The sequence below is a fragment of the Pelobates fuscus genome, chromosome 10 (assembly GCF_036172605.1).
Source record: "Pelobates fuscus isolate aPelFus1 chromosome 10, aPelFus1.pri, whole genome shotgun sequence".
NCBI lineage: Eukaryota > Metazoa > Chordata > Amphibia > Anura > Pelobatidae > Pelobates > Pelobates fuscus.
In genome coordinates, this window is record NC_086326.1 from 7,825,643 (window position 1) to 7,852,582 (window position 26,940).

Here is a 26,940-nt window from a genome sequence, read left to right on the forward strand (position 1 = left end):
ACACTTACTGCTGACCACACCCAGCCCCATCCTACACACACCCCACACTCACACTTACTGCTGACCACACCCAGCCCCATCCTACACACACCCCACACTCACACTTACTGCTGACCACACCCAGCCCCATCCTACACACACCCCACACTCACACTTACTGCTGACCACACCCAGCCCCATCCTACACACACCCCACACTCACACTTACTGCTGACCACACCCAGCCCCATCCTACACACACCCCACACTCACACTTACTGCTGACCACACCCAGCCCCATCCTACACACACCCCACACTCACACTTACTGCTGACCACACCCAGCCCCATCCTACACACACCCCACACTCACACTTACTGCTGACCACACCCAGCCCCATCCTACACACACCCCACACTCACACTTACTGCTGACCACACCCAGCCCCATCCTACACACACCCCACACTCACACTTACTGCTGACCACACCCAGCCCCATCCTACACACACCCCACACTCACACTTACTGCTGACCACACCCATCCCCATCCTACACACACCCCACACTCACACTTACTGCTGACCACACCCAGCCCCATCCTACACACACCCCACACTCACACTTACTGCTGACCACACCCATCCCCATCCTACACACACCCCACACTCACACTTACTGCTGACCACACCCATCCCCATCCTACACACACCCCACACTCACACTTACTGCTGACCACACCCATCCCCATCCTACACACACCCCACACACTCACACTTACTGCTGACCACACCCAGCCCCATCCTACACACACCCCACACTCACACTTACTGCTGACCACACCCAGCCCCATCCTACACACACCCCACACTCACACTTACTGCTGACCACACCCAGCCCCATCCTACACACACCCCACACTCACACTTACTGCTGACCACACCCATCCCCATCCTACACACACCCCACACTCACACTTACTGCTGACCACACCCATCCCCATCCTACACACACCCCACACTCACACTTACTGCTGACCACACCCAGCCCCATCCTACACACACCCCACACTCACACTTACTGCTGACCACACCCAGCCCCATCCTACACACACCCCACACTCACACTTACTGCTGACCACACCCATCCCCATCCTACACACACCCCACACTCACACTTACTGCTGACCACACCCAGCCCCATCCTACACACACCCCACACTCACACTTACTGCTGACCACACCCAGCCCCATCCTACACACACCCCACACTCACACTTACTGCTGACCACACCCAGCCCCATCCTACACACACCCCACACTCACACTTACTGCTGACCACACCCATCCCCATCCTACACACACCCCACACTCACACTTACTGCTGACCACACCCATCCCCATCCTACACACACCCCACACTCACACTTACTGCTGACCACACCCAGCCCCATCCTACACACACCCCACACTCACACTTACTGCTGACCACACCCATCCCCATCCTACACACACCCCACACTCACACTTACTGCTGACCACACCCAGCCCCATCCTACACACACCCCACACTCACACTTACTGCTGACCACACCCATCCCCATCCTACACACACCCCACACTCACACTTACTGCTGACCACACCCAGCCCCATCCTACACACACCCCACACTCACACTTACTGCTGACCACACCCAGCCCCATCCTACACACACCCCACACACTCACACTTACTGCTGACCACACCCAGCCCCATCCTACACACACCCCACACTCACACTTACTGCTGACCACACCCAGCCCCATCCTACACACACCCCACACTCACACTTACTGCTGACCACACCCAGCCCCATCCTACACACACCCCACACTCACACTTACTGCTGACCACACCCATCCCCATCCTACACACACCCCACACTCACACTTACTGCTGACCACACCCATCCCCATCCTACACACACCCCACACTCACACTTACTGCTGACCACACCCAGCCCCATCCTACACACACCCCACACTCACACTTACTGCTGACCACACCCAGCCCCATCCTACACACACCCCACACTCACACTTACTGCTGACCACACCCATCCCCATCCTACACACACCCCACACTCACACTTACTGCTGACCACACCCATCCCCATCCTACACACACCCCACACTCACACTTACTGCTGACCACACCCATCCCCATCCTACACACACCCCACACACTCACACTTACTGCTGACCACACCCATCCCCATCCTACACACACCCCACACTCACACTTACTGCTGACCACACCCATCCCCATCCTACACACACCCCACACTCACACTTACTGCTGACCACACCCATCCCCATCCTACACACACCCCACACTCACACTTACTGCTGACCACACCCAGCCCCATCCTACACACACCCCACACTCACACTTACTGCTGACCACACCCATCCCCATCCTACACACACCCCACACTCACACTTACTGCTGACCACACCCATCCCCATCCTACACACACCCCACACTCACACTTACTGCTGACCACACCCAGCCCCATCCTACACACACCCCACACACTCACACTTACTGCTGACCACACCCAGCCCCATCCTACACACACCCCACACTCACACTTACTGCTGACCACACCCATCCCCATCCTACACACACCCCACACTCACACTTACTGCTGACCACACCCAGCCCCATCCTACACACACCCCACACTCACACTTACTGCTGACCACACCCATCCCCATCCTACACACACCCCACACTCACACTTACTGCTGACCACACCCAGCCCCATCCTACACACACCCCACACACTCACATGCTCCTTGATCCGGCTAGTGTTGCCTGCCTCCTCAGGGTCTGAATGTAGCTCAGTGACTCGCTGGCTGACTTATAGATGGCTTCCACCAGTGCTCCACCATTTAGTAACAAACCTTTAATTATTCCTAAAGGGAAAATCCCGAGCTAGGCTCCGCCATCACTGTGTACCTCGTTTGTAGTCCACAAATTAGGAATTACTGTAAGCGCCATAATGTTTTTATCAGTCTCCTGGGATGGGAGGATGCCGGTCATTCATTCGTGGTATTTTTTACTTATTCTGTTACATAAAAACCTTGTTGTTTTTTTCTCTCCCCTTTCTTCCAATCTCCCATCGGACGCCTTCACGGTGATTGCGTTTCTGTGCGTTTACTCTCCTTGCGCAGGACGCATAGGGAGCTTTCCTGACTCAGCGGGAGAAATGTATTCAACAATCCTCACGGGTACAATGTTTTATCCCCCAGACTTTATCGCTTTGCTGTAATATGCATTGTGGCATGAATTAACCCATTGTATCCTGCACTGCAACAACAAAAAGCTTGCAAGTGCTCCATCCATGCATTAACCCTAATGTGCCTGAAGGGTACAATTAAGGGTCACGTTCGCATTTTGCATGTATGTCATCAATGCAGAGGTTGACAAACAGCTTTACAGATGTTATTAGATTTCACTTCACATCATCCTCAGCCAGCCCTTTCTAGCTGGGCCTGGAAGTTCTGCATGTTGCTATGTAGAGTGGGTTGTCGGCTCCCAGTATTCGGCTTTGCTTGTGTTATACTTTGATGTTATTTTATTTTGTGTGAATTTTTTTGAACTACACACTTGCTCACAGTTTAACACCTTGTGTGCCGAAGCCCATTGTGGGTTCTTTTAAACGAATAATAATTAATAATAAAGATCCTGTTAAGTGGATGCTCATTGTCTGCCTTTCAGACCTTTCACCAGGGGCATTGCTGGGGGAGCAAGGGGATTGGGAAGGGGGGGCTAACTAATCCGTGTAATCCCGAGAGAGAAATAACCGCTCCAATTTAATGCACTATATTGGGAGTTCAATATGCATCACAGTGTTGGGGTTTTGCAGGGTTAATACAGCATGGCTGTGAGCGAAACCGCAGGTATGGAGTTAATACAGCATGACTTGGGGTAATACAGCAGGTATGGGGTTAATACAGCATGACTTGGGGTAATACAGCAGGTATGGGGTTAATACAGCATGACTTGGGGTAATACAGCAGGTATGGGGTTAATAGAGCAGGTGTGGGGTTAATACAGCATGGCTGTGGGCGATACCGCAGGTATGGAGTTAATACAGCATGACTTGGGGTAATACAGCAGGTATGGGGTTAATAGAGCAGGTGTGGGGTTAATACAGCATGGCTGTGGGCAAAACCGCAGGTATGGGGTTAATACAGCATGACTTGGGGTAATACAGCAGGTATGGGGTTAATAGAGCAGGTGTGGGGTTAATACAGCATGGCTGTGGGCGAAACCGCAGGTATGGGGTTAATACAGCATGACTTGGGGTAATACAGCAGGTATGGGGTTAATAGAGCACGTGTGGGGTTAATACAGCATGGCTGTGGGCGATACCGCAGGTATGGGGTTAATACAGCATGACTTGGGGTAATACAGCAGGTATGGGGTTAATAGAGCAGGTGTGGGGTTGATACAGCATGGCTGTGGGCGATACCGCAGGTATGGAGTTGATACAGCATGACTTGGGGTAATACAGCAGGTATGGGGTTAATAGAGCAGGTGTGGGGTTAATACAGCATGGCTGTGGGCAAAACCGCAGGTATGGCGTTAATACAGCATGACTTGGGGTAATACAGCAGGTATGGGGTTAATACAGCATGGCTTGGGGTAATACAGCAGGTATGGGGTTAATACAGCATGACTTGGGGTAATACAGCAGGTATGGGATTAATAGAGCAAGTGTGGGGTTAATACAGCATGGCTGTGGGCGATACCGCAGGTATGGGTTTAATACAGCATGACTTGGGGTAATACAGCAGGTATGGGGTTAATACAGCATGACTTGGGGTAATACAGCAGGTATGGGATTAATAGAGCAAGTGTGGGGTTAATACAGCATGGCTGTGGGCGATACCGCAGGTATGGAGTTAATACAGCATGACTTGGGGTAATACAGCAGGTATGGGGTTAATACATGACTTTGGGGGTAACATTGCAGGTATAATATTTATAAATATAATTTCATGTAATATTCTAAATTCAATGAAAATGTAATCCTCACAGTGTGATTTGTAGAACATGTTGGGGTTCAGAGTTGGGCTTAGGCCTTAGAGCTTTGGTTAAGTCTGGTTCTAGGAAGGCGTTAAGTCAATATATATGGGGGAGACTAGCAGCGCCCCCCTGTCTGTCATCCCCAACAAGACACCCCCCACAAACCTACATCGTGTTTGTGTTCCTTGAGCACCAAGGCTGCCTGATAGCTTTCTATAAGGAAAAACGTCTGCCTGAGACAAATCCTTGTTAATAGAAGCTGCACCTTGCAGTTGCAGGCATGGCTACATTCATGGTTTTCATGAATGAAGCTGATTGCTGTCAGATCTGTTAAAGACTTTACCATTTTGAGGGCATTGGGGCTTCAGTAGTTTTGTTCATGACTTGTCATGAATGAAACCACTGATAGCTGGTGGAGTCAGTGTATATATCCCTTTAATCACTTCCATCCCATAAACCAAACCCCCAGAGGGTGGGCTGACTAGCACTTCCTAGTCTCTGCAGAAACAGAGATTTATGGAAACGAAGGGAACATAGAGGTTATGTAACATTTATTCATTGCTCTTTTTATGATAAATCAAATTTTAATTCATTCTTAACCCCTTAAGGACACATCACATGTCTGACACGTCATAACTCCCTTTTATTCCAGAAGTTTGGTCCTTAAGGGGTTAAAGACCTAGCAGCCTAACGAGGTTTATTCCAGTTGTGCCGTGTTTGTAAGGTCGGTTCTTTCAATGAGTAAGAAGTCACTGGAATGGATGTTTGCGAATATTTTGATAGAAAAAGTAAAAACAGTGGATAAGGTATCTTTAGATAACGCGGTTTTTCCAAGCTGCGGTTTTCACGTATCTGTTTCTCTGGAATGAGAGAGGAAATTTCCACATAGAGAAACAATTCGTGCTGAAGGTCAGAGTTAATGTCAGACCTTCCTCCTCCCCCAGCGCCACATTTATCTTCTTGGGGGTGAGTGGAGGATGGGTGTCCTCGGGCCCCTGTGTACTATAAAACAGTGCTTCATTTTCCCTGGTCCGGACACATTGTTGATCCCCGTGTGGTTTCACTGGGTTTCCCGTGGCTGCATGATTATTATTATTTATATAGTGCCATCAGATTCCGTAGCGCTGATCAGACTCGCGTTATTAGTCCATGCCAGGAATCTGCCCAGTAAATGGCTTATTGCAGCACGGCATCCTTACCCGGCTCGCGGCAGGCTGAAATAAACACAGCCTCGTTTTATCTAATTCATATAAAAGACAACTGTCATTAAAGGTTCACTCCTCGTTTTTTAAAAGTTTCTTAGAATTCATTACACTTAATGAGAGATTTTTAAATTGTGTATAATTGTGTCACTTTTTATTTGGCTGAGCGGCCATGTTGGATCATGTTATCTGACCAACTGCTGCTCGACCTAACTTTTTGTCTGCTACTGCAGGTACACACCGAGCAATCTCAGCCGCAGCAAGTTAGGCTGAGCAGCAGTTCGATTACAGTAGAGTCTGGTCCAACATGGCCGCTCAGACAGATAAAAAGTGACATTTTCTCAGAAATCAGTATACATAGTTCATTGAATGTAATAAACGTTTACGTTGTCCTATCAGTATATATTATAATATTTTAATGGGTTATAAGCTAATGTAATATATACAGACGGTGGGGCCTTGGCTAACAATCGCTTCAGAAATATTTCCCACAATTGAAGTACGTGATCTCCTGGAACTGTACATCCCAGTAGATAGTAAATAGAGCTTGATGTACGTTTGGATGACAAACCATATAATATGCAATATTTAATATGTGGGCTTTATTTACTAAACCATAAGTGACAGTTAATAAGGAATATGAGACCTCAACTTTGCAGGTCAGTGGCTGAAAAAGAAGAGACACTCTCACTGGGTTATCAGTGATCCCCTAATTTGAAAGGTCATCCTAAAGGATGACCTTTCAAATCCCCCCCCTCCCCCCAAAAAAAAAAATCCAAAAAGGAAAAACCACAGGTGTAAGGAGATCCCCAACAGAGACCCTTAATACCTTCACCCCACTTTTCCAGCTCATTTTAGTTTTGTTGTGGTTTATTTTTACAAAATTTTGCTCATCAATAAATAGGTTTTGAATTGATTGCAGAAGATGGCGAGGCCGTCAGCAGCTCGTACGAATCCTATGATGAAGAGGAAACTAACAAAGGGAAGTCCGCAGCTCACAAACACCAGTGGCCGTCTACGGAGGCGTCCATTGAGCTGATGAAAGATGCTCTTATCTGCGCGTTCCTCTGGAGGAAGAAGTGGCTCGGTCAGTGGGCAAAACAGCTCTGTGTCATTAAGGACAATAGACTGTTGGTAAGTACATGTTAAAGGGACCCATTACAGAACTCATGGCCACAGATACATTGTAAGGGCGTCCGATAAGGTGAGATCAAGAGATCCAGGCGCCCAACGTCTGAAAAAATAGGATGTCAAAATTCATAGCCTGAATCTAATCTGTCCTAAAAAGGATATTTTATACCCATTTTAATCGGTCCTTATATTCCACCCCACATCAAACAGAATTGTTTTTTTTAAAAAGACATTTTATTTCCTTGACCTCTTAAAGGGACCAGCTAAAACATAACCAGCATCTGTCAATGACGCTGAAATGGGGAAGAAGTATGTCCAATGTGTTGACTAAATTATTATTGTTATAGGTATTCATATAGCGCCAGCTTATGCCGCAGCTCTTTACAATAAAAGTGGAATTGACCAATTGAGACAAAAACAAAATGTAACAGGAACAATAGGTAGTTGAGGACCTGCTCAAACGAGCTTACAGTCTAGAGGAGGTGGGGTATAAAAACACAATAGGAAGGGTATTGAGAGAGACAGCAAATAGACATGGTGGGAAAGTAGCAGAACTGGAGGTGAGAGTGGAGTGTGGCCCTCTAGGAGAGAGCGAGAGGAAGGTTTGAGAGATAGAAGTTACTCTTGGAGGCCATAAGCAATCCTGAAAAGATGGGATTTGAGGGACTTCTTAAAGGATTGAAGACTAGGGGAGAGTCTGACAGGGGTAGGCAGATTGTTCCAAAGGAAAGGAGTCGCCCAGGCATGAATTTGCAGTAAGGGTGCGAGCAGCAGACAGGAGAAGGTCACAAGTAGAGCGGAGAGACCAAGAGGGGGCATACCTATGAATCAGTGAAGAAATGCAAAAGGGGTTAGAGTTGGTTAGAGCTTTATAGGTAAGGGTTAGTATTTTAAATTGACAACTGTAGGGGACAGGAAGCCAGTGTAAGGATCGACAGAGGGGTGAGGTGGGAGAGGAGCGACAGGAGAGAAAGATCAGCCTTGCAGCAGCATTCACCACATGTTGTGGTGGGGCAGTACAGCTTCTGGGGAGACCAATTAGGAGAGAATTACAGTAATCGATGCAAGAGATTACTAGAGCATGAACAAGCTCCTTGGCAGCATCTTGCGTAAGAAAGGGGCGGATGCAGGCAATGTTTTTAAGTTGGAATCGACAGGTTTTAGCAACAGACTGGACATGAGGAGCAAAGGTGAGGCCAGGATCAAAAATGACACCAAGACAGCGAGCTTGAAAGGATGGGGTGAGGCAGGTACTGTCTATCACTATTATACTAGACAATCTATATATATTACACCGTATATTATGCTTTCATATAGGTTGATGCATTCAATAGCAATGATAAATAATAATACTTCTTCCCCGGATTATCTGGTACAGTATATCACCACTGGTAGAACTCTATCACCCACCATGTGACACATGCTATTATAGGGAGCCAATATACATTATCTAGGTTCCTTCATGTAATTCCCAAATTGTACATTAACCCAATATAAAATCCAGCCAGTTTACCATGAAGGCAGGTCTCCCCTGGTCCTACCACTGAAGCTACTGATTGATCATAATGAACCCGTTGAATGTCTGTAGGAAACCTGTTTACTTTCTGCTTTCAGTGTTATAAAAGTTCCAAGGATCACAACCCCCAGCTGGACGTGAGTTTAATCGGCTGCACAGTTACGCACAAAGAGAAACAGGTCCGAAAGAAAGAACAGAAACTGAAGATCGTTCCTGCCAACACGGACGTCATCGTGTTAGGAATGCAGAGCAAAGACCAGGCAGAGCAGTGGTTGAAGGTAGAGTACGAGGCCAATCGTTATTCAGCATTACTGGAAAACATAAGGGTACCAACCTTCTGTGCCCTGTATTGTGTGTCAGTGGTAAACACCTATACGTAAGCACAGTGTGTATTACTTAGCTAATAATATCAGGGACCTACGTGGTTAATTTAAGTATAAAGTCTACAACAAGCTTGTTCAACTCGCTGGTTTTCTAAGAGCCCCCAATTTCGATCGGTAAAGCTATGTTGGGTAAGGATAAATCCCTAGGTGCTGACCATCAAGAGTTGTCATAATTTCTATAGTTTATTAGACAGCGATGGCTAAAAGTCAGGGTTTCAAAAACAATTAAAGCTATAAAGCATGCTTCATTTTCTGAATCTTTTATTTCCTGCTTTTCTGTCTGTGTATTGTGTATTCCTGATGGATTCGGCTGGGCCCTGGCTCCAAGGATGAAGCTGCTTCCATGTCATGGTTGGGTGCTTGGTGCGTGTAGGCAGTCAGATAACTCGGTTTTGGACTCGACTCAATGAAACGAGACAGACGGGCATTTCTCCATCCCAGAGTCGTCGCGGATTATGAGCTTCACTCAGAAGAGCCAACCAGATTAAAAGAAATATAAAATATGTCAATGAATTTATTCTTCTAATTTTTTCTCATTCTTTCTAATTACCTCATACAGAGATCTCAATTATGAGTTTAGAAAAGCCATTTACATACAAAGCAAACCCTTTCTGCTTAAATGGAAAATATAGCGTTAGGTACCAGGAAGCACCTCTAGTTATCTAGTAGAGGATGTAACCCTGCAATGTTTTAAAATGCAAGTTTAAACAGACAAGAGCACTGCACCGTTTAAATGGGATGGCATAGTCTGGGGGTCTATAGGGTCCCTTTAAAAAGTAACAAGACTGCCTGATTTTCTCCATTCTGCTTATTTTTGAGGATATTGTCTGTAAACAGGAAATGCTGTGCATTCTTTCTGGGTAATTATGTTCCATTTATTTTTAGGGCTATAATCCCTCTTAAATCTTTAAGTGCTAAACCTGACTCTGTGCATTAAATTGAGTTATTCCCCCTCCTCCCTAGTAATAATTCAGAGACTGATATAACCAATGTTGCCAGTTACGAGTGTACGAAGCCTTGCATGAGTGCACCAATCGCCCCCCAGATGAGCTGAGCCATGCCAGGCAGCATTATGGAGAGAAAGTGCTAATTCAGGGATTTTACTGGCTAAGCGAGGCTCGTGGCGTAACTCTGTGATATCCATGCGCATTAAACCCATAAACATTGATGGACTGCAATTAGTGTAATGTCTCCGTCAGCGTGGCTGGAATGGCACAGTACGGTATACAATAGGGGGCGCATGATGGCACATTTATCTTTATAATGCTTAGTTAGACTAAGGCTGACCTTAATCCTAATATATCACAATATTACATTCATATTTCTTAATTAACTAACAATATGGTACAATAAAAGATTATTTTAAAATGTTCCGTTTTAACCCTGGTGGCAAAGCTTTCTGTATTACACTGATACAATGAGGTCTAAACTATTTTAGCATGTTCAGTATAATTATTTGGGTCGTAGAGGGATAACATAGACTCGGAATCGGTTCATGATAATGTAGTCTTAAAGAAAGGCTTTAGTCAATCGGTTATGAAATAAATAAATCCTACAAGTGATCGTATAGTAAAGGCTTTGTCTGTTAAGACCGCTCTCGGAATATATTCATAGATTTGCAATGTACAACATCAACATGATATACAATTGAAAGAACACTGCATGGTGGCTGTGCTATGCGTATTTATTTTTTGAAGACACTCGCCCTTAAATGTCCATCTTTTCCTCAAATCCCGATGGTCCTATCCTTCAACAGACGCGTCCCATTAATCAGGAGTTGTCTGAGATTTACCAACCAATCTCGGTCCTCATTTAGCTTTTTAGGGGAGAATTAGAGGCATGTTAGCAAGTACCCACCAAATAATATTCGCACAATAATGGAATTGTCCTGATTTATATTTTTCAGAAATCCCGAGTATGTGACACCATGTGTAAAAGTGCAAATATATTGAATAGAGAATCAATAAAAATAATTTCTGTAATATCTGCTATATAAGGACCAATTAAACAGTGAACACTATTGGTTGTACATTTAATTTAGCAGAAATATGATCTAATTGTGCCTGTTACAAAATGTCTGCCCATACAGTAGAATCTTTTTTAAATATTTTCATTTAATAAACGTGGTAATCGCATTGATGCGTTGCTTTGGTTGTGTATCGAGTTTGCACTGACTGATGAAAGGGCCACTCTCTGGACTAGTTAAAAAAGGCGTCCCCAGCAAGTTCCTGGAGAACAAAGGATCAATTTAACGACGATTAATAGGAGACTGTTTCCAGTCAGACATTTTATGCCCGTTTCACAATATGTGGGAATATTTTATACTGAATCTTCAAAGATTTCCATTAAACTCCATTAAAAGAGCCGTGAAAGTGCAGTCAGTGTGTAGAGAAAATACCAGAGTATACTATGTTTTGGGCAGGCGGCCATATTAATGATGGGTTCTGGGGTGGTAGGATGGAGACTTGAGTGACTTCCCAGGAGGTCCAGCTTTGTGAAGGCACCCAAACGTTAGCTGAAAATGGCTGAGATAATCAATACTATTTAAAAGATCTAGCCTCGGTGTATGGTGTCGTTTTCTAGAATTCCTGGACGGCAATCATGACGTGTTTTTAGTTACCTGTTTACTAAGTTGCACAATAACCTGCTGGAGTTCTGACTTTAGTGTAAATATAGTTTGACATCGGTGGAATGGAAGGCTTATCTGAACTCTCCACAGCTGATATGGTTCTATACCATCTTCACAATTCTTATTGTATTAAACATCGTGTGTAAATTGGGTAAATTATTAATTTATGAGATCTGATGAGTAAATATTTAATTTGCAGGGTCTGACTGGTAAATGTTAATGTATTTAATGATTTAACATTAAGTTGCCCCATAACAATCCTCCCTTCATCAACCATACAGGTGATCCAAGATATCAGTGGACTCCAGACAGATGTGATCAGTGATAGCTCTCCCCTTGCAATGGAAATCCAGCGCTTGACGCCACACAAGGTACCATATGGAAATGTACAGAATAAACCAGATTGATGATACTTGACTTCTGTGTCCTGTACTCAGAGTGGACCTCCTGTGGTATATGATTTTTGTATGTGACAAGGTCCACTTCAGATGAGCTACTTACCTGAACTTGTCTTCTGCCTCCTCTAATATGGCAACTGTGGTACTTGCCGTGGGATAAAAATACATCATCCACAGGACACCAACAGCTTAGTGCAGCTACAATACATGGCTTGTGTCCACTGCGTGGTCATCATTGCAGTTTGTGTGTGTATTTCTGTAAATAGAGTATATCAATAGGGATACAAATTAAGCTTGATTGATACATTTGCTAGCAGTTTGTTTAGCTAACAGATATGTGTCAAGCTCCCAGGTTTTAATTGGATCTTATGATCTGACCAATAAACCTTTTGACTTTTTGAAGCCACCAGTGACTATCGGTGGTTTACTAGAGCAAGGAGCCCACAATCGTGCAGGCTTCTTCTCAAGTACAATCAACAAGTACAATCCACAATTGACAAGTACAATAGACTTTTATAGTGAAGCCATGTAATTGTTATGTAAAGTGAACGTGTAATACAGATTGATATATTGTATTCTAAAGGGGCACTCCAGGCTTAATTCTCACATTTATCCCTAGGGTGAAGTGTCAGACAGATATTCTGCAGCATCAGAAAGTGGGAGCAGCACAGACGGACACCCTGAGACTCCTGAAATTAAAGAAGGTACGTGAAATAGAAACTATAAAATAAAACGTTTATATCAGCCATTGAAGATATTGTTTTGCCATTAACCCAGGAGTTTAGTCACACAACTTAGAATCGAGGCCGGTATATTTATGGTGTCAAAAGAATAGTCGGAGAATATCTCCAATGAGGATATTTTGGCCACAAATGTTGAATTCATGTGTTAATTGTCCTTCATTCCTGGTTTAATAATATAGTTTTATAAATCTTTCTTTTCTCTATGACTTGTCTTTGCATTTTGTCCCCTAATTATTCTCAGCATTTTGGGAATTATTCACTAATGTGTCAGATGCATGTGTCTGTTATAAGTGGAGTGACTTTTACAAAGGTTGCACCTTAAAAGTTTTTCCAACATTGTAAGACTTAAAAGGGCCACCAAAGCGGAAGATTTAATGACGTAAATATATCTCCAACCCGAACTGGTTCTCCAAAGACCAATGTGCTAGAAATTTCAGAACCATGGAAATGTAGACGGACATCTACCTTAGTAAGGGTAATAGCAATATTAATAATAATATTGGGCAGCAGGAGTTATGATTAAATCAGATGGCTATTGACTGAGTTAGGTTCTGTTAGGATAACCTAAAGTGGTGGGTTTATGTCAAGATAACTTAGAGATGAGTTCAGTTAGTATATTGTAAAGTGGTCTATTCTGGACGTATATTGTACATGGTGGTGGTAGGTTCCGGCATTATATTGTAGAGTGGTAAGTTCCTGCAGTATCTTGTAGAATGGTGAGACATTACTTTGTAGAGTGGTGGGCTCTGACATTATATTGGAGAGTGGTGGACTCTGGCATTATGTTGTAGAGTGGTGGGTTCTGGCAGTATGTTGTAGAGTGGTGGGTTCTGGCAGTATGTTGTAGAGTGGTGGGTTCTGGCAGTATGTTGTAGAGTGGTGGGTTCTGGCAGTATGTTGTAGAGTGGTGGGTTCTGGCAGTATGTTGTAGAGTGGTGGGTTCTGGCAGTATGTTGTAGAGTGGTGGGTTCTGGCAGTATGTTGTAGAGTGGTGGGTTCCGGCAGTATGTTGTAGAGTGGTGGGTTCCGGCAGTATGTTGTAGAGTGGTGGGTTCAGGCAATATGTTGTAGAGTGGTGGGTTCCGGCAATATGTTGTAGAGTGGTGGGTTCCGGCAGTATGTTGTAGAGTGATGGATTCCAACCGTATGTTGTAAAGGGGTGGGTTCTGACCGTATGTGGTAGAGTGGGGGTTCCGACCGTATGTAGAAGAGTAGTTGGTTCCGGCATTATATTGTAGATTGGTGGTTCCGATATTATGTTGTAGAGAGTGGTGGGTTCTGGCCATATATTGTAGAGTGGTGGGTTACAGCAGTATGTCGTAGAGTGGTAGGTTCTGGCAGTATGTCGTAGAGTGGTAGGTTCTGGCAGTATGTCGTAGAGTGGTAGGTTCTGGCAGTATGTCGTAGAGTGGTAGGTTCTGGCAGTATGTCGTAGAGTGGTGGGGTTCTGCAGTATGTCGTAGAGTAGTGGGTTCTGGCATTATTCTTCGGCAGTATGTTGTAGATTGGTGGGGTTCGGTATTATGTTGTAGAGTGGTGGATTCCAAAGTTAGTTCATTGCAACAACCTTTGTGCAGCTGGAAGAGTCTAACAAAATATTGTTAAAGGATTATTGAATATAAAAAATAACAAGTAAAAATGTATTTCTTAGACCATTCTTTATACAAAACGTAGGTCAATATCAGAATCCTAAGCACAATAAGTGAAAAAAATGATTACAAATGTGCAAGAATAGAACACTCAAAAAATTGAATCGTTTTATTAATTCTAGTAGGGCCCTAATCTCATTTGTTATAAAATATATAGACTATTGCTTCAATTGGTTCAAAAGGTAAATTGGAAAAACATTTTAATTTGGATTCTGTAATGATGTTTGGACACAAAAGGTTTACTTGGAGTGCAGATTTTTTAAACTCCACTTTGAATTCTGTGTTTATGCCATCGTTCCATCCTGGCTCCTACCAACACTAACCTCGTTCTTTGCTGGTAATAATGTCTCGTCTCTGGGACCCTTTAGTCTGTGCTTACAAAAGACTTTTGTGCTTCAAGCTTAGCCTTCAATGACAATTATAAATTCAGCAATAGGAAGGAGCAAATTAATAGCCAGAAGTTAAATGCTTCCGTGAATCTCGAGATTAATACAGCCAAGACTGATATCCTCATGCTGAGCTCTAATTAACGTGTTATGCTCATTAGGTAATACTTAGAATGTGTTCATTTTTTATATAAATGTGCCACCTACGGAGTAACTCGGAGGGAGCTGGTCCATTGTATAGATTGGAATTTAACATGGATGCAAAGAGATATAACGAAGTTAAGGAGGAGAGACAGAATTTGTACAGACAGATGTACAAAGGAACAGAAACCAGACACATGTAACGGACCGTTTTGCTCGCCAGAGGTTAAAAACCATTTAGGCGATATTCCCCTTTCCAGATGCACCGACAGCTACTGTAAGCACCAATCTCCCGAACTGCAAACACATGAATTCACCAACTCCCGAACAGGAAACACATGAATACTGGAAACAGCCGAACAGGAAAAGCATACCATCAGCTTACACTCCTGGCAATCAGCATACAATCCAATTCCCCCCCAAGAACGAGACGATACTTCGGTTTGAGGGTCAAGCATTTAAATGTTTACTGGGGCTAACTGCCCGGCTTTTATGCAGGTCTCCCACCTGGTGGACACTCCCTTAGGGGACCAGATGGGAAACTGGGAAACATTTTGGACATTGACCAATCACAAGCTTACACAATGCATCACAATCCCTCCTCTCTGTCCTGAAGATAATTGGGAAGTAATCCAATTATCTCCAAGGACAGAGGCAAAACTCCATTAGCCACATGGCAGACAAAGGACAATAAAAGACATAAAATTACATACTGTTACATTTATCACATAGGACATACAAATTCTACCTATCCCCAGATAGCTTAGATCTGAGCGCACATTATTACCGGATGGCGCTCAGATCACATATATACAGTTCAATCGCCATGGAGCCAAAGTCTTTCATACAGTCTCTCAGTATACGGCTGGGCTCCATGGCATAGCTATCTGGGGTAGCATGGCTTTAACGGTCCGCAGATAGGCACGAACCAGCCTTTCTGCAGGGAAAAAGAACAGGGGCCATAGTCCAGTGGCAGGAGGCGGGCGACCAGGCTCCTCCAGTGGACAGTGGCGAGGCTGGTTTCGCCAAAACACACTTTACAGATAAATAAAATAACCGGATCTTGTAATTAATTAACACACTTCTCTTATATCTGGCATTTTATGACACTTTTAAAAATGTCAATTAAAAACACTGCAGTGAGATATAGTTATTAAAAGGGACTTTATCCTGTAACTGGGCGCCTCCATCTTAGCTCCCTGTCCGTCATTGTTATAAGCTCCTCCTTTACATATAGCAGTCAGAATAGACCCGAGCATACAGAGAGGAGAAGAAATGAAACAATGTTTCTGTTTTTCCTCCTCATTTGCATTGTGTGCCTTGGCTGTGCCTGGAATGAATTTAAATAGAATATAGAGCATAACATGAGACCGGTTAACATACATTAGAGGTGAATTTCAGTACTTTGTTGTGAAATTTCCAGAGCAGTGACAGTTCCCATTTAAATGTGAGCGATTGTGCTGTACCCCGACCTCTCTGACATATGACATATCCACAGCATGTTCATGATCATGTCAAACTGGGGGTGCTGGAATCCAGAATTGAGGTTTGTGAACATTCAACTTTCAGGTTTGTCTGTCTGTTATCTCGTATTATCTTATTCATATTCTATCACTTTTTATTATTATTTTTAGTTAAGAAGAAAGGAGGTTCGGGTCTGAAACTCAGTAACCTCATGAATATTGGTAGGAAGAAATCTTCATCCACGGAGAGTCCCGAGAAAACACTGGAAACATCTAGTAAGTTCTTTGCTGTGAATTGGTTAAAGGAGCAGTGTAGCGTTAGGAATATACATGTGTATTTCTAGCAGTATAGTGTCCTAGTCACCGTTTAGGTGATTGCTGCCCACAAGCGTTGTGAGGCTGGCCGCGTTGCTATGTATGTGGCTGGCCCAGCCTTCTTTGGCTGAGATAATTGATCTCAGCCTAATCAATATTTCCGCATAGGAGAGCAGTGGAAGGCTAGTGTGTATGCGCGGCAAAATGAAATGGCTGAGTGTTTCTCTGCTATTTCTGTGGAATGACAGCCACTATAGGTGTTTAAACCCTGCAATGTGGGTATCACTGATCCCCTATATGTTCTAGTTATTGATATGTCACTGATCCCCTATATATTCCAGGTATTGATATGTCACCGAACCCCCATATGTTCTAGTTATTGATATGTCACTGACCCCATATATATTCTGGTTATTGGTGTAGGTGTCACTGATCCCCTATATATTCTAGTTATTGATGTAGGTGTCACTGATCCCCTATATATTCCAGGTATTGATATGTCACTGAACCCCCATATATTCTATTTATTGATGTGTCACTGACCCCCTATATATTCTGGTTATTGATGTAGGTGTCACTGATCCCCTATATATTCTAGTTATTGATGTAGGTGTCACTGATCCCCTATATATTCCAGGTATTGATGTGTCACTGATCCCCTATATATTCTAGTTATTGATGTAGGTGTCACTGATCCCCTATATATTCTGGTTATTGATGTAGGTGTCACTGATCCCCTATATATTCCAGGTATTGATGTAGGTGTCACTGACCCCCTATATATTTTGGTTATTGATGTAGGTGTCACCGATCCCCTATATATTCTGGTTGTTGATGTAGGTGTCACTGATCCCCTATATATTCTGGTTATTGATGTAGGTGTCACTGATCCCCTATATATTCTAGTTATTGATGTAGGTGTCACTGATCCCCTATATATTCTAGTTATTGATGTAGGTGCCACTGATCCCCTATATATTCTGGTTATTGATGTAGGTGTCACTGACCCCCTATATATTCTAGTTATTGATGTAGGTGTCACTGATCCCCTATATATTATATTTATTAATGTAGGTGTCACTGATCCCCTATATATTATATTTATTAATGTAGGTGTCACTGACCCCCTATATATTCTGGTTATTGATGTAGGTGTCACTGGTCCCCTATATATTCTGGTTATGGATGTAGGTGTCACTGACCCCCTATATATTCTGGTTATTGATGTAGGTGTCACTGACCCCCTATATATTCTAGTTATTGATGTAGGTGTCACTGATCCCCTATATATTATATTTATTAATGTAGGTGTCACTGATCCCCTATATAGTATATTTATTAATGTAGGTGTCACTGATCCCCTATATATTCTGGTTATTGATGTAGGTGTCACTGATCCCCTATATATTCTAGTTATTGATGTAGGTGTCACTGATCCCCTATATAATCTAGTTTTTTGATGTAGGTGTCACTGATCCCCCTATATATTCTATTTATTAATGTAGGTGTCACTGATCCCCTATATATTCTGGTTATTGGTGTAGGTGTCACTGATCCCCTATACATTCTGGTTATTGATGTAGGTGTCACTGATCCCCTATATATTCCAAGTATTGATGTGTCACTGATCCCCTATATATTCTAGTTATTGATGTAGGTGTCACTGATCCCCTATATATTCTGGTTATTGATGTAGGTGTCACTGACCCCCTATATATTCTGGTTATTGATGTAGGTGTCACTGATCCCCTATATATTCTGGTTGTTGATGTAGGTGTCACTGATCCCCTATATATTCTGGTTATTGATGTAGGTGTCACTGATCCCCTATATATTCTGGTTATTGATGTAGGTGTCACTGATCCCCTATATATTCTGGTTATTGATGTAGGTGTCACTGACCCCCTATATATTCTAGTTATTGATGTAGGTGTCACTGATCCCCTATATATTATATTTATTAATGTAGGTGTCACTGATCCCCTATATATTATATTTATTAATGTAGGTGTCACTGACCCCCTATATATTCTGGTTATTGATGTAGGTGTCACTGATCCCCTATATATTCTGGTTACTGATGTAGGTGTCACTGACCCCCTATATATTCTGGTTATTGATGTAGGTGTCACTGACCCCCTATATATTCTGTTATGGTACTTTTTAGCAGTAAACCAAAATGTTTAAATGTCTATCTGTTCCTGTCCAAATTAGTAAAATTGAATTGCGTATATACGCTGAAGTAATTAAGTCTGACACACGGAGTTCAGGTTAAAATAACTTCGAGAAAATTTATTGGCAAGTGAGTAAAAAGCGGGCGCGCAGGCCCTTTTAAGAGACATTTTGCGTCATCATTGATTATTAGAATATCAGCAAATAAACATCATTAATTGGATTAATTGTTAAGTGTCGGGATTAATGTCCTCCTATCAATATTACTAATTGGCTCAAAAATTAAGTGGTTAGTCCCGTGCCCACCCACCAAGAGGTGGGATTGTTCTGGACACGGGTGGGGACAAGGGGGTCTTGAGCGTCATTTTACACGGTCAGTGATCTCAGGCCTCGTGGCCAGGTGCAAGGTCTCTTATGAATAGAACATTTCATTACTACTGTGTTCTCATGGCCTTCAAATTATACTATGTTGCAAGTTAAGGAAAAGTCAGCAATTCCTGTGTTAATCATGTCTTTATAGAAAATACAGTCTTTGTCTATTGTATTAGATGTTCTGGGAAATTCTGTCATGTAAGGTGGTTTTAAAATGAACAAGTTAGGTTATGAGGACAAAATGGAGGATTGAAGAAGTCAGGTTAGGAGGACAAAATGGAGGATTGTCACAGTATGAAGTTAAAATGGAGTTAGTGCAATAATTCAATGCAAGTACAATAAAGATTTTTAATAATCCCACATCACTCCCCCCTATGAAATGTTAGATTCTAAGAGATAAAAACGATAATAAGTTAGTACCAGGAAGACGTGTTAACCCAAAGGCACAGAAACCCCGTGGCCGCTAGCTAGGTGTTAATGCAAAGTGCAAGACTGTCCCTAGATCTGACCCTGATAGGCTAACTCATCCATCAGTATGGCTCTCGAACACTTCACACCCATGGGTGTCCCATGGCAGCTAACCCACCACTTCTCCACACGGGGCCTTTACCATTCACTGACAGATGCTATCCCTAAGCTAGTCCCTTCCTAGAATTCCTGCACTTTATCAACAAAAGGGATTGTTTGCAGCGGCAGACAGGGTGAGTTGATGTCTTGGAAATCTTGGTCATCAACTTCGAGATGGGTGAAAGTGGGTGCCGCTTGGTCAACAGTCTTCATGAGGGATTTTCTCAGACATGGGAGGATACAACAAAAGAGAAGAGCAAAGATAAAAAGAAAAATTAGTATAGCCATACCAATATGCATTAAAGCCTTTTGCCATCCTGTCATCCAACCACACCATCTTTCCCAGGGATCTTTTATCCCAGAATTCCTTTTTAACTCTTCAGACAGGTCATTTAATTTCTCTATGGCTAATGTAACTTTACCATTAGGGCCTGTGTTTTCTGGGATATAGGTACAACATGTCATGGTGTCGGGCAAAATTTTACAAACCCCTCCTTTTTCGGCTAAGATCATATCTAGGGCCATTCTATTCTGGAAAGCCATTTGGGATGTGGCCTGCAACTGTTCGGCCAACCCCTGGAGGGCGTCTCTGGTATAATTAACAAAACGCTGTTGATTATAATAAATGTAATTTATCCAGTTTAAATTCTTGTTTGTGGTAACTATGGCAAAAAGTGATTCAAATCCTGCAGCAACTTCATCTCTTGCTTTAAACTCATTGGGCACCCCCTTAGGCACTCCAATGGCATCAATATACACATGAGGATCAAAACTTCCTTTCACTGGGGCGTCACGCTTAACCTTAGTGTGTCTGGACTCATGGGTGACGAGGTGTGTGTCAGAAATGATGTGTATAGGCATGATGGCTTTAGCCAAAGTACACTCCCCCCACCACTCTTTGTCCATTCTGGATCTTAGCTGTAAATCCCCACACAACCAGTAAATATCCCCTAATGACCTGGTGTGAAACTGCAACAAGTTCATAGAGACATTTCTGTAGGTAGCACAATACCCTTTAGAGAAGTTACCCAAGAATTTACCAATTCCATCATAATTAGCATAACAAGTGTAATTACCTTTATACACGGTAATACCATCTGGGGGTTTGACATCCTTGGTTAGGAGAGGATACTCCTTTGTCCATGCAATACATATGGACCTGTTAAAATTATAGTGATAGGCAAAAAGGCTTAAAACACATTCTTCTATATCTACTGGCAGGATTAAAGGCACAGTACCCAGGTGAGGCCGGGCACCGCCACATACATAGCATGCGGTCTTGTTATGCTTATTAGCATTATATTTCATCCATTCTAACCATAAATTTACATCATTAAAACCTGTTTCAGCGGCCATGGTATCTTCAAAGGTGGGGTTAGCAATGGCCATCATGTCTTGAAAGGTCTGGATATGAGGTTTTAATGGGTTAGGGACCATATGGGTGGCCCCTTGCCACTCAGAGGAGTTACACATATCTTTGAGGTAGAAATGCCCTAATTTACGGTAGGAACCCTTATTCCAATACATTCCCATCACATACTGGTCTGCATCTGTTGGGCTTGGATGCTCAATGTTAAGGATTAATTTCATTGGTGTACCCCCCCCCAGGCTTTCTCAAAGTCATTCTCTGGAGAAGGGATCTACCATGATCATCTACTTTAGATAAGGCACTTTTTGGTTTGTAACCCCAGGCAGGCCCGGCATTCCATCCCGCCGCCCCCCAATGGTTACAATTGTGCCCCCATTGCTTGTCAACTACACAAACATATGGGTCTTTTGAATGAGGGATATCTCTATAGATACTCTGGATTTGTGACGTGGGAAATGGGCATTCTACAATATCACAGTAATCAAAGGTATAAGTAGCCACATGGGTGCACGATGAATTATACCAGAAGGTGTACCCACTAACATCTTTGGTAATGGCTACTTGTTGGGCCTTTATGAGGCTAATTAAGGAGAAGGTGTACCAGAGGTACATGCTTGTGCGGTATCCGCTTCCTCTGGGGCAGGAGATTTCTTGCAGTGGGAAGCGTGGATCCAATTTGGCCTACCGGCCAGTTTGACGGAGGTTGCGGTAATCAGAAGAACTTGGAATGGACCGTCAAATCTTGGTTCCAGGGTATTTTTCCGCACAAACTTCTTGACCAGAACCCAATCTCCGGGAAGCAGGTTATGGGTACCTGTATCCGAATCGGGATCTGGAATTGAAGAGAAAACTTGGGCATGTATTTTGTTTAAGGCACTTGCAAGTTCAGTTACATAGTCTACTAAAACATCTGATTGGAGCTGTAACTGCTGCGGATAATAACAACCTAGTCTGGGTGCTGTCCCAAATAGAATCTCATATGGGGACAGTGAATGCTTCCCTCTAGGTGTGTGCCTAACACTAAATAAAGCTATTGACAGGCTTTCTGGCCAGGGCATTTTTGTTTCTTGTGACATTTTTAACATTCTGGCTTTTAGAGTGCCATTCATGCGCTCTACTTTACCACTACTTTGTGGGTGGTAAGGGGTGTGGAAGGCTAGAGTCACCCCTAGAGCAGTCCAAATTTCTTTAGTCACTGTTGCTGTGAAAGCTGGGCCTTGATCACTTTCAATGACTTCTGGGAGTCCGAACCTACATACTATCTCTGTAAGTAGGCGTCTTGCGGTTGTTTTTGCAGTGATATTGGCCACTGGGTAGGCCTCTGGCCATCCTGAGAACATGTCCACTATGACTAGTGCATATTCATGGGGCCCACTCTTGGGCATTTGGATGTGGTCAATTTGAATTCGCTGGAAGGGGTACATGGGCTTTGCCAGGTGTTTTGCAGGCACCTTGATTGGTTTTCCTGGATTGCATTTTGCACAAATGACACAGGCCTTGCAGAAGCTATTGATCAATGTTGTAATTCCAGGTGCTTCATAATACTTCTGTATGAGGGCGGCCATCAATTCTTTTGACAGGTGTGCAGGCCCATGTGCCCATTGGACAACTGCTGGATATAAATTTCTGGGAAGACAAAATTTGAAGTTGTTGTAATATATTCCGTCCTTTTGGACAGCTCCTTTCTTTTTCCATTTCTGGATTTCTTCAGGAGTGACTGCAGCTTGCTGTTCTCGCAAAATTCGCAAATCAGTAGGAAGAGTTTGCAGAGCAAAAATAGGGACTTCTTCTTCTTCTTGTCCGGACACTTCTTCATCCACTTCCTGCAGATCCCTGGCTGCTAGCTTAGCAGCCTGATCAGCCAAATGGTTGCCCTTTGCTTCATCTGTATCCAATTTCCCATGGGCCTTTACCTTCAAAACGGCCACTTCTTTAGGGAGTAGGAGGGCATCCATTAGCTCCTTGATTGCAGTACTATGCTTGACTGGTGTACCGGCGGTGGTAAGAAATCCTCTTGTCTTCCAGATTAGGCCGAAGTCATGTGCCACGCCCAGAGCATATCTTGAATCTGTATAGATGTTGGCACGTTTTCCTTCGGAAATTTTGCATGCTGAAGTCAGAGCCTGTAATTCAGCTTCTTGCGCAGACATTGCTGGCGGTAAGGATGATGATTTGATAACTTCATCTGTTGTGGTTACGGCATATCCTGTATGATATCTTCCTTCTTCATCAGCATATCTTGAACCGTCCACAAACAGGGTGAAATCAGGATCTGGTAATGGATTCTCATGCACAGTTGGTAGGTGCACTGTCTCCATTTTCATCTGTTCAAAACAGTCATGAGGTGTTTCAGGGTCATAATCATTCACTATGACCAGATCTTGAAATTATTTTTCTAGGAAGTGGCGTGGCCATGCTTCCAGAAGGTCAGTTGTTGGGTATTTGACAATACCATTTTCCTGTAGCTGTTCTTCATCCATGGTGGCCCATAGCTTTGCCATGGGCCCAAGATCCTTCCATGACCTTGTCTTCAACTTGGTAACAGGAATATGTGGGATAGCAGTATCCCAATGGCGGTAGAGGTAGTTGAGTTGTTGAGGTAGTTGGACCAAGACCATGCTATTGCCTTCAGAGTCACAATAGAAATCTTGAGCAGTGAGCTTTACATCAGTCCAGTGGTAAAGCTCATCTTCATAGCAAGGTTCAGGAGTAATGTTCGGCTTGTACCACATGGTACAGAAGGCGTAATCCGGGCCTTCACAAAGAGGTGTCTCATCTTCATAAAATGTCAAATGTGGATGCATGACTTTCTTGATACATCCACAGAGCAGGTAAATGTAGGTTTCATCCGTGATAAATCCATAATAGATACCCCCCTCAGGGAGTGGAAGAAGAGTGGATGGGTTAAGAACTTGACATCTTTGGATGGAAATGTTGTCAGGCAGAAGAAGATGGCACTGTAGGCGTAGGTGTCTGGCTGGAGACACGTGCTTGAGCTGGACTTGGTTGATGATGGCAGAAATGTCATGAGGGGCCAAAACAACCAGAGGGTGGCCAAGGACCAGGTCTGAGGTTCTTTCTATGAGCTCTCTTGCAGCAAAAACAGCCCTGAGACAGGAAGGAGTCCCTCTGGCCACAATGTCCAGTTGACATGAGAAATATCCAATAGGCCTCTGGCGGCCTCTTAAGTCATTAGTTTGGGTGAGAACTCCTGTTGCATGGCCTTGTCTTTCGGAGACAAATAATTTGAAAGGTTTGGTGTAATCAGGTAGGCCCAGGGCAGGAGCAGAAGCAATGGCACGTTTGAGAGCATTGAAATTGTCCAGAGCTTCATTGGTCAAACAGAATGGGTCAGACTTAAGAGCATCATAGAGAGGTTGCATAAGCAGAGAGGCTTCTGGGATCCATGCTCTGCAGTAGGAAATGAGGCCTAGGAAGGCATGAAGAGACTTTGAAGTCCTTGGAGGTGGAATGTCCAGTACGGCTCTTACCCGGTCCCGAGTAAGATGTCTGGTGCCTTGAGATAGGCAATGTCCAAGGAAAATCACTGAAGGTTGGCAGAATTGCAGCTTGATGAGTGAAGCTTTGCATCCTTGTTCTGCCAAATAGGAAAGAAGGCTAATTGAACACTTTTCAGTAGTGGGTATATCATCTCCACAGAGCAGTAAGTCATCCACATACTGGAGCAAAACAACTTCTGGGTGCTCAACTTGCCATGGGTCAAGGATGGTACCCATGGCCTTTGCAAATTGACTTGGAGAATTTTGTGCCCCTTGGGGCATGACAGTCCAGGTATACTGTTGCATCTCATGAGTGAAAGCAAACAGGTATTGACAGGAAGGGTCCAGTGGGACACTGAAAAAGGCATTGGCCAGGTCAATGACTGTGAAAAATTTTGCAGATGGTGGGACTCCAGAGAGCAGAGTATGGGGATTTGGTACAAGAGGGGTGTCCAGGACGGTAGCTTCATTGACAGCACGGAGATCCTGAACCATCCTGTACTTCTCAGGCTCACCTTTTGGAGTTTTCTTTTTCACAGGAAATAATGGGGTGTTGCATTCAGATTTACATTTTACCAGGGCACCCTTCTCCAGGAGTGCCTTGATGTGGATAGAAATGGCAGCAGCCTGTGCTGGTTTTAATGGATATTGTGGCTTTCTTGGTAACTTAGCTCCTGGAATAAGCTTTACCACCACAGGGGGAACATTTAGGTGACCTATGTCCTCTGGGCCTGAGGACCATAACTTGGCGGGCACCTGTGTTTTTAATACCTCTGGGAAATTGGACCTTAATTCTGCTGCTTCCTCACGGGGCTTTTCCAAATGCAGCATCAGAGGCAAGGAGCACAAGGCTGAGGTGTCTGATTCAGATAGAGGTGTATACATTTCTACCTGCCCATCTGGGGTGAAGGTGATGGATGCTTGCAGGCGTGAGAGAACATCAGCACCTAACAGGTTAATTGGGCAAGTGGAGGATACCACAAAGCGAGCAAGCAGGCTAGAGCCAACTCGTAGTGGAGTTGTTAAAGGGCTGTGTCTTGGCTGGCCATCCACTCCAACACAAGAGACATCAATATTGGACAGGAAAGATGGGTCTGGCAGGTCTTGTTCTCTCAGAACACTACGGGCTGCACCTGTGTCAACAAGAAATGTGGTTGGTTGGCCCTCAATGGGTAAAGTCACTGTGGCAAGTGGCCCCCCCTTATCCCCTGTAGACACTGCCATAACAGGGGTTAATGACACAGGCGTGCCAATTTCCTAATCATCTGGTTCCTCAATTATCGGAACCTCCTTCTCGGCCTTGGGGGCCGGGGCAGGCCTGGATGGCTTTCTTGGCTCTCTCTTGGGTTCCGGGCACTTTTAAAATGCCCTTTGGCCTTGCAATTAAAACAAACACCATCCTCTGGTCTGGTACCCTTGGGAATAGGGGTAGTGCGTGCCACCATAAGAGGAGCAGAGCTGGGCCTTCTGGGGGTCTGGGCAGACTCTAGGCCCCTAGCAACTAGGAGTAAAGTATCCAGGGGAACAACCTTATATTCAGGGCGGGCAGCAATAATTCCCTTGCGTATTGAGTCTTTAACACCTTGGACAAAAGCACCGGACAGCATTTGTGAATGAATCTTGTCAGTAAGATCAAACCCCAAATCTGTGAACATTTGGTACAGTCTTGCATGAAACCTTTCCACTGATTCTCCTTTATCTTGTATAACATCAGTAAGGCCAGCAGCCTGATCTGCAAGTTTATCCTTAGCCCATTCTCTTAATTGGTTGCAAAAAGTTACTCCGGAGGGGTAATCAACGTCACTGCTGAGTAGATCTGTACTGAGGTGTCGGGCCATGCTTGGCCAGTATGCATCCCCTGCTTTAATGGCACAAATACTCAGTAAATCACGCCATGCGGCGGAATAAGTCTTTTGAATTTGAACTACCCCTCGGTAAAAGGGCAT

The 26,940-nt window shown here is 43.9% G+C and overlaps 1 protein-coding gene across 6 annotated transcripts in view; it reads left to right on the forward strand.

The window, feature by feature from the left end:
* AFAP1L2 (actin filament associated protein 1 like 2) overlaps positions 1-26,940 on the forward strand; it is a 136,416-nt gene that overhangs the window by 83,160 nt on the left and 26,316 nt on the right. For 3 of the 6 annotated variants that reach the window (XM_063435086.1, XM_063435087.1, XM_063435088.1), the window contains exons 6-10: positions 7,165-7,394; positions 9,006-9,185; positions 12,201-12,290; positions 12,937-13,021; positions 16,871-16,975. In XM_063435086.1, coding sequence (XP_063291156.1) covers positions 7,165-7,394; positions 9,006-9,185; positions 12,201-12,290; positions 12,937-13,021; positions 16,871-16,975 — 690 coding nt within the window. The remainder of the gene's footprint in view (positions 1-7,164; positions 7,395-9,005; positions 9,186-12,200; positions 12,291-12,936; positions 13,022-16,870; positions 16,976-26,940) is intronic. The other 3 variants (XM_063435089.1, XM_063435090.1, XM_063435091.1) reach the window with 2 other exon arrangements.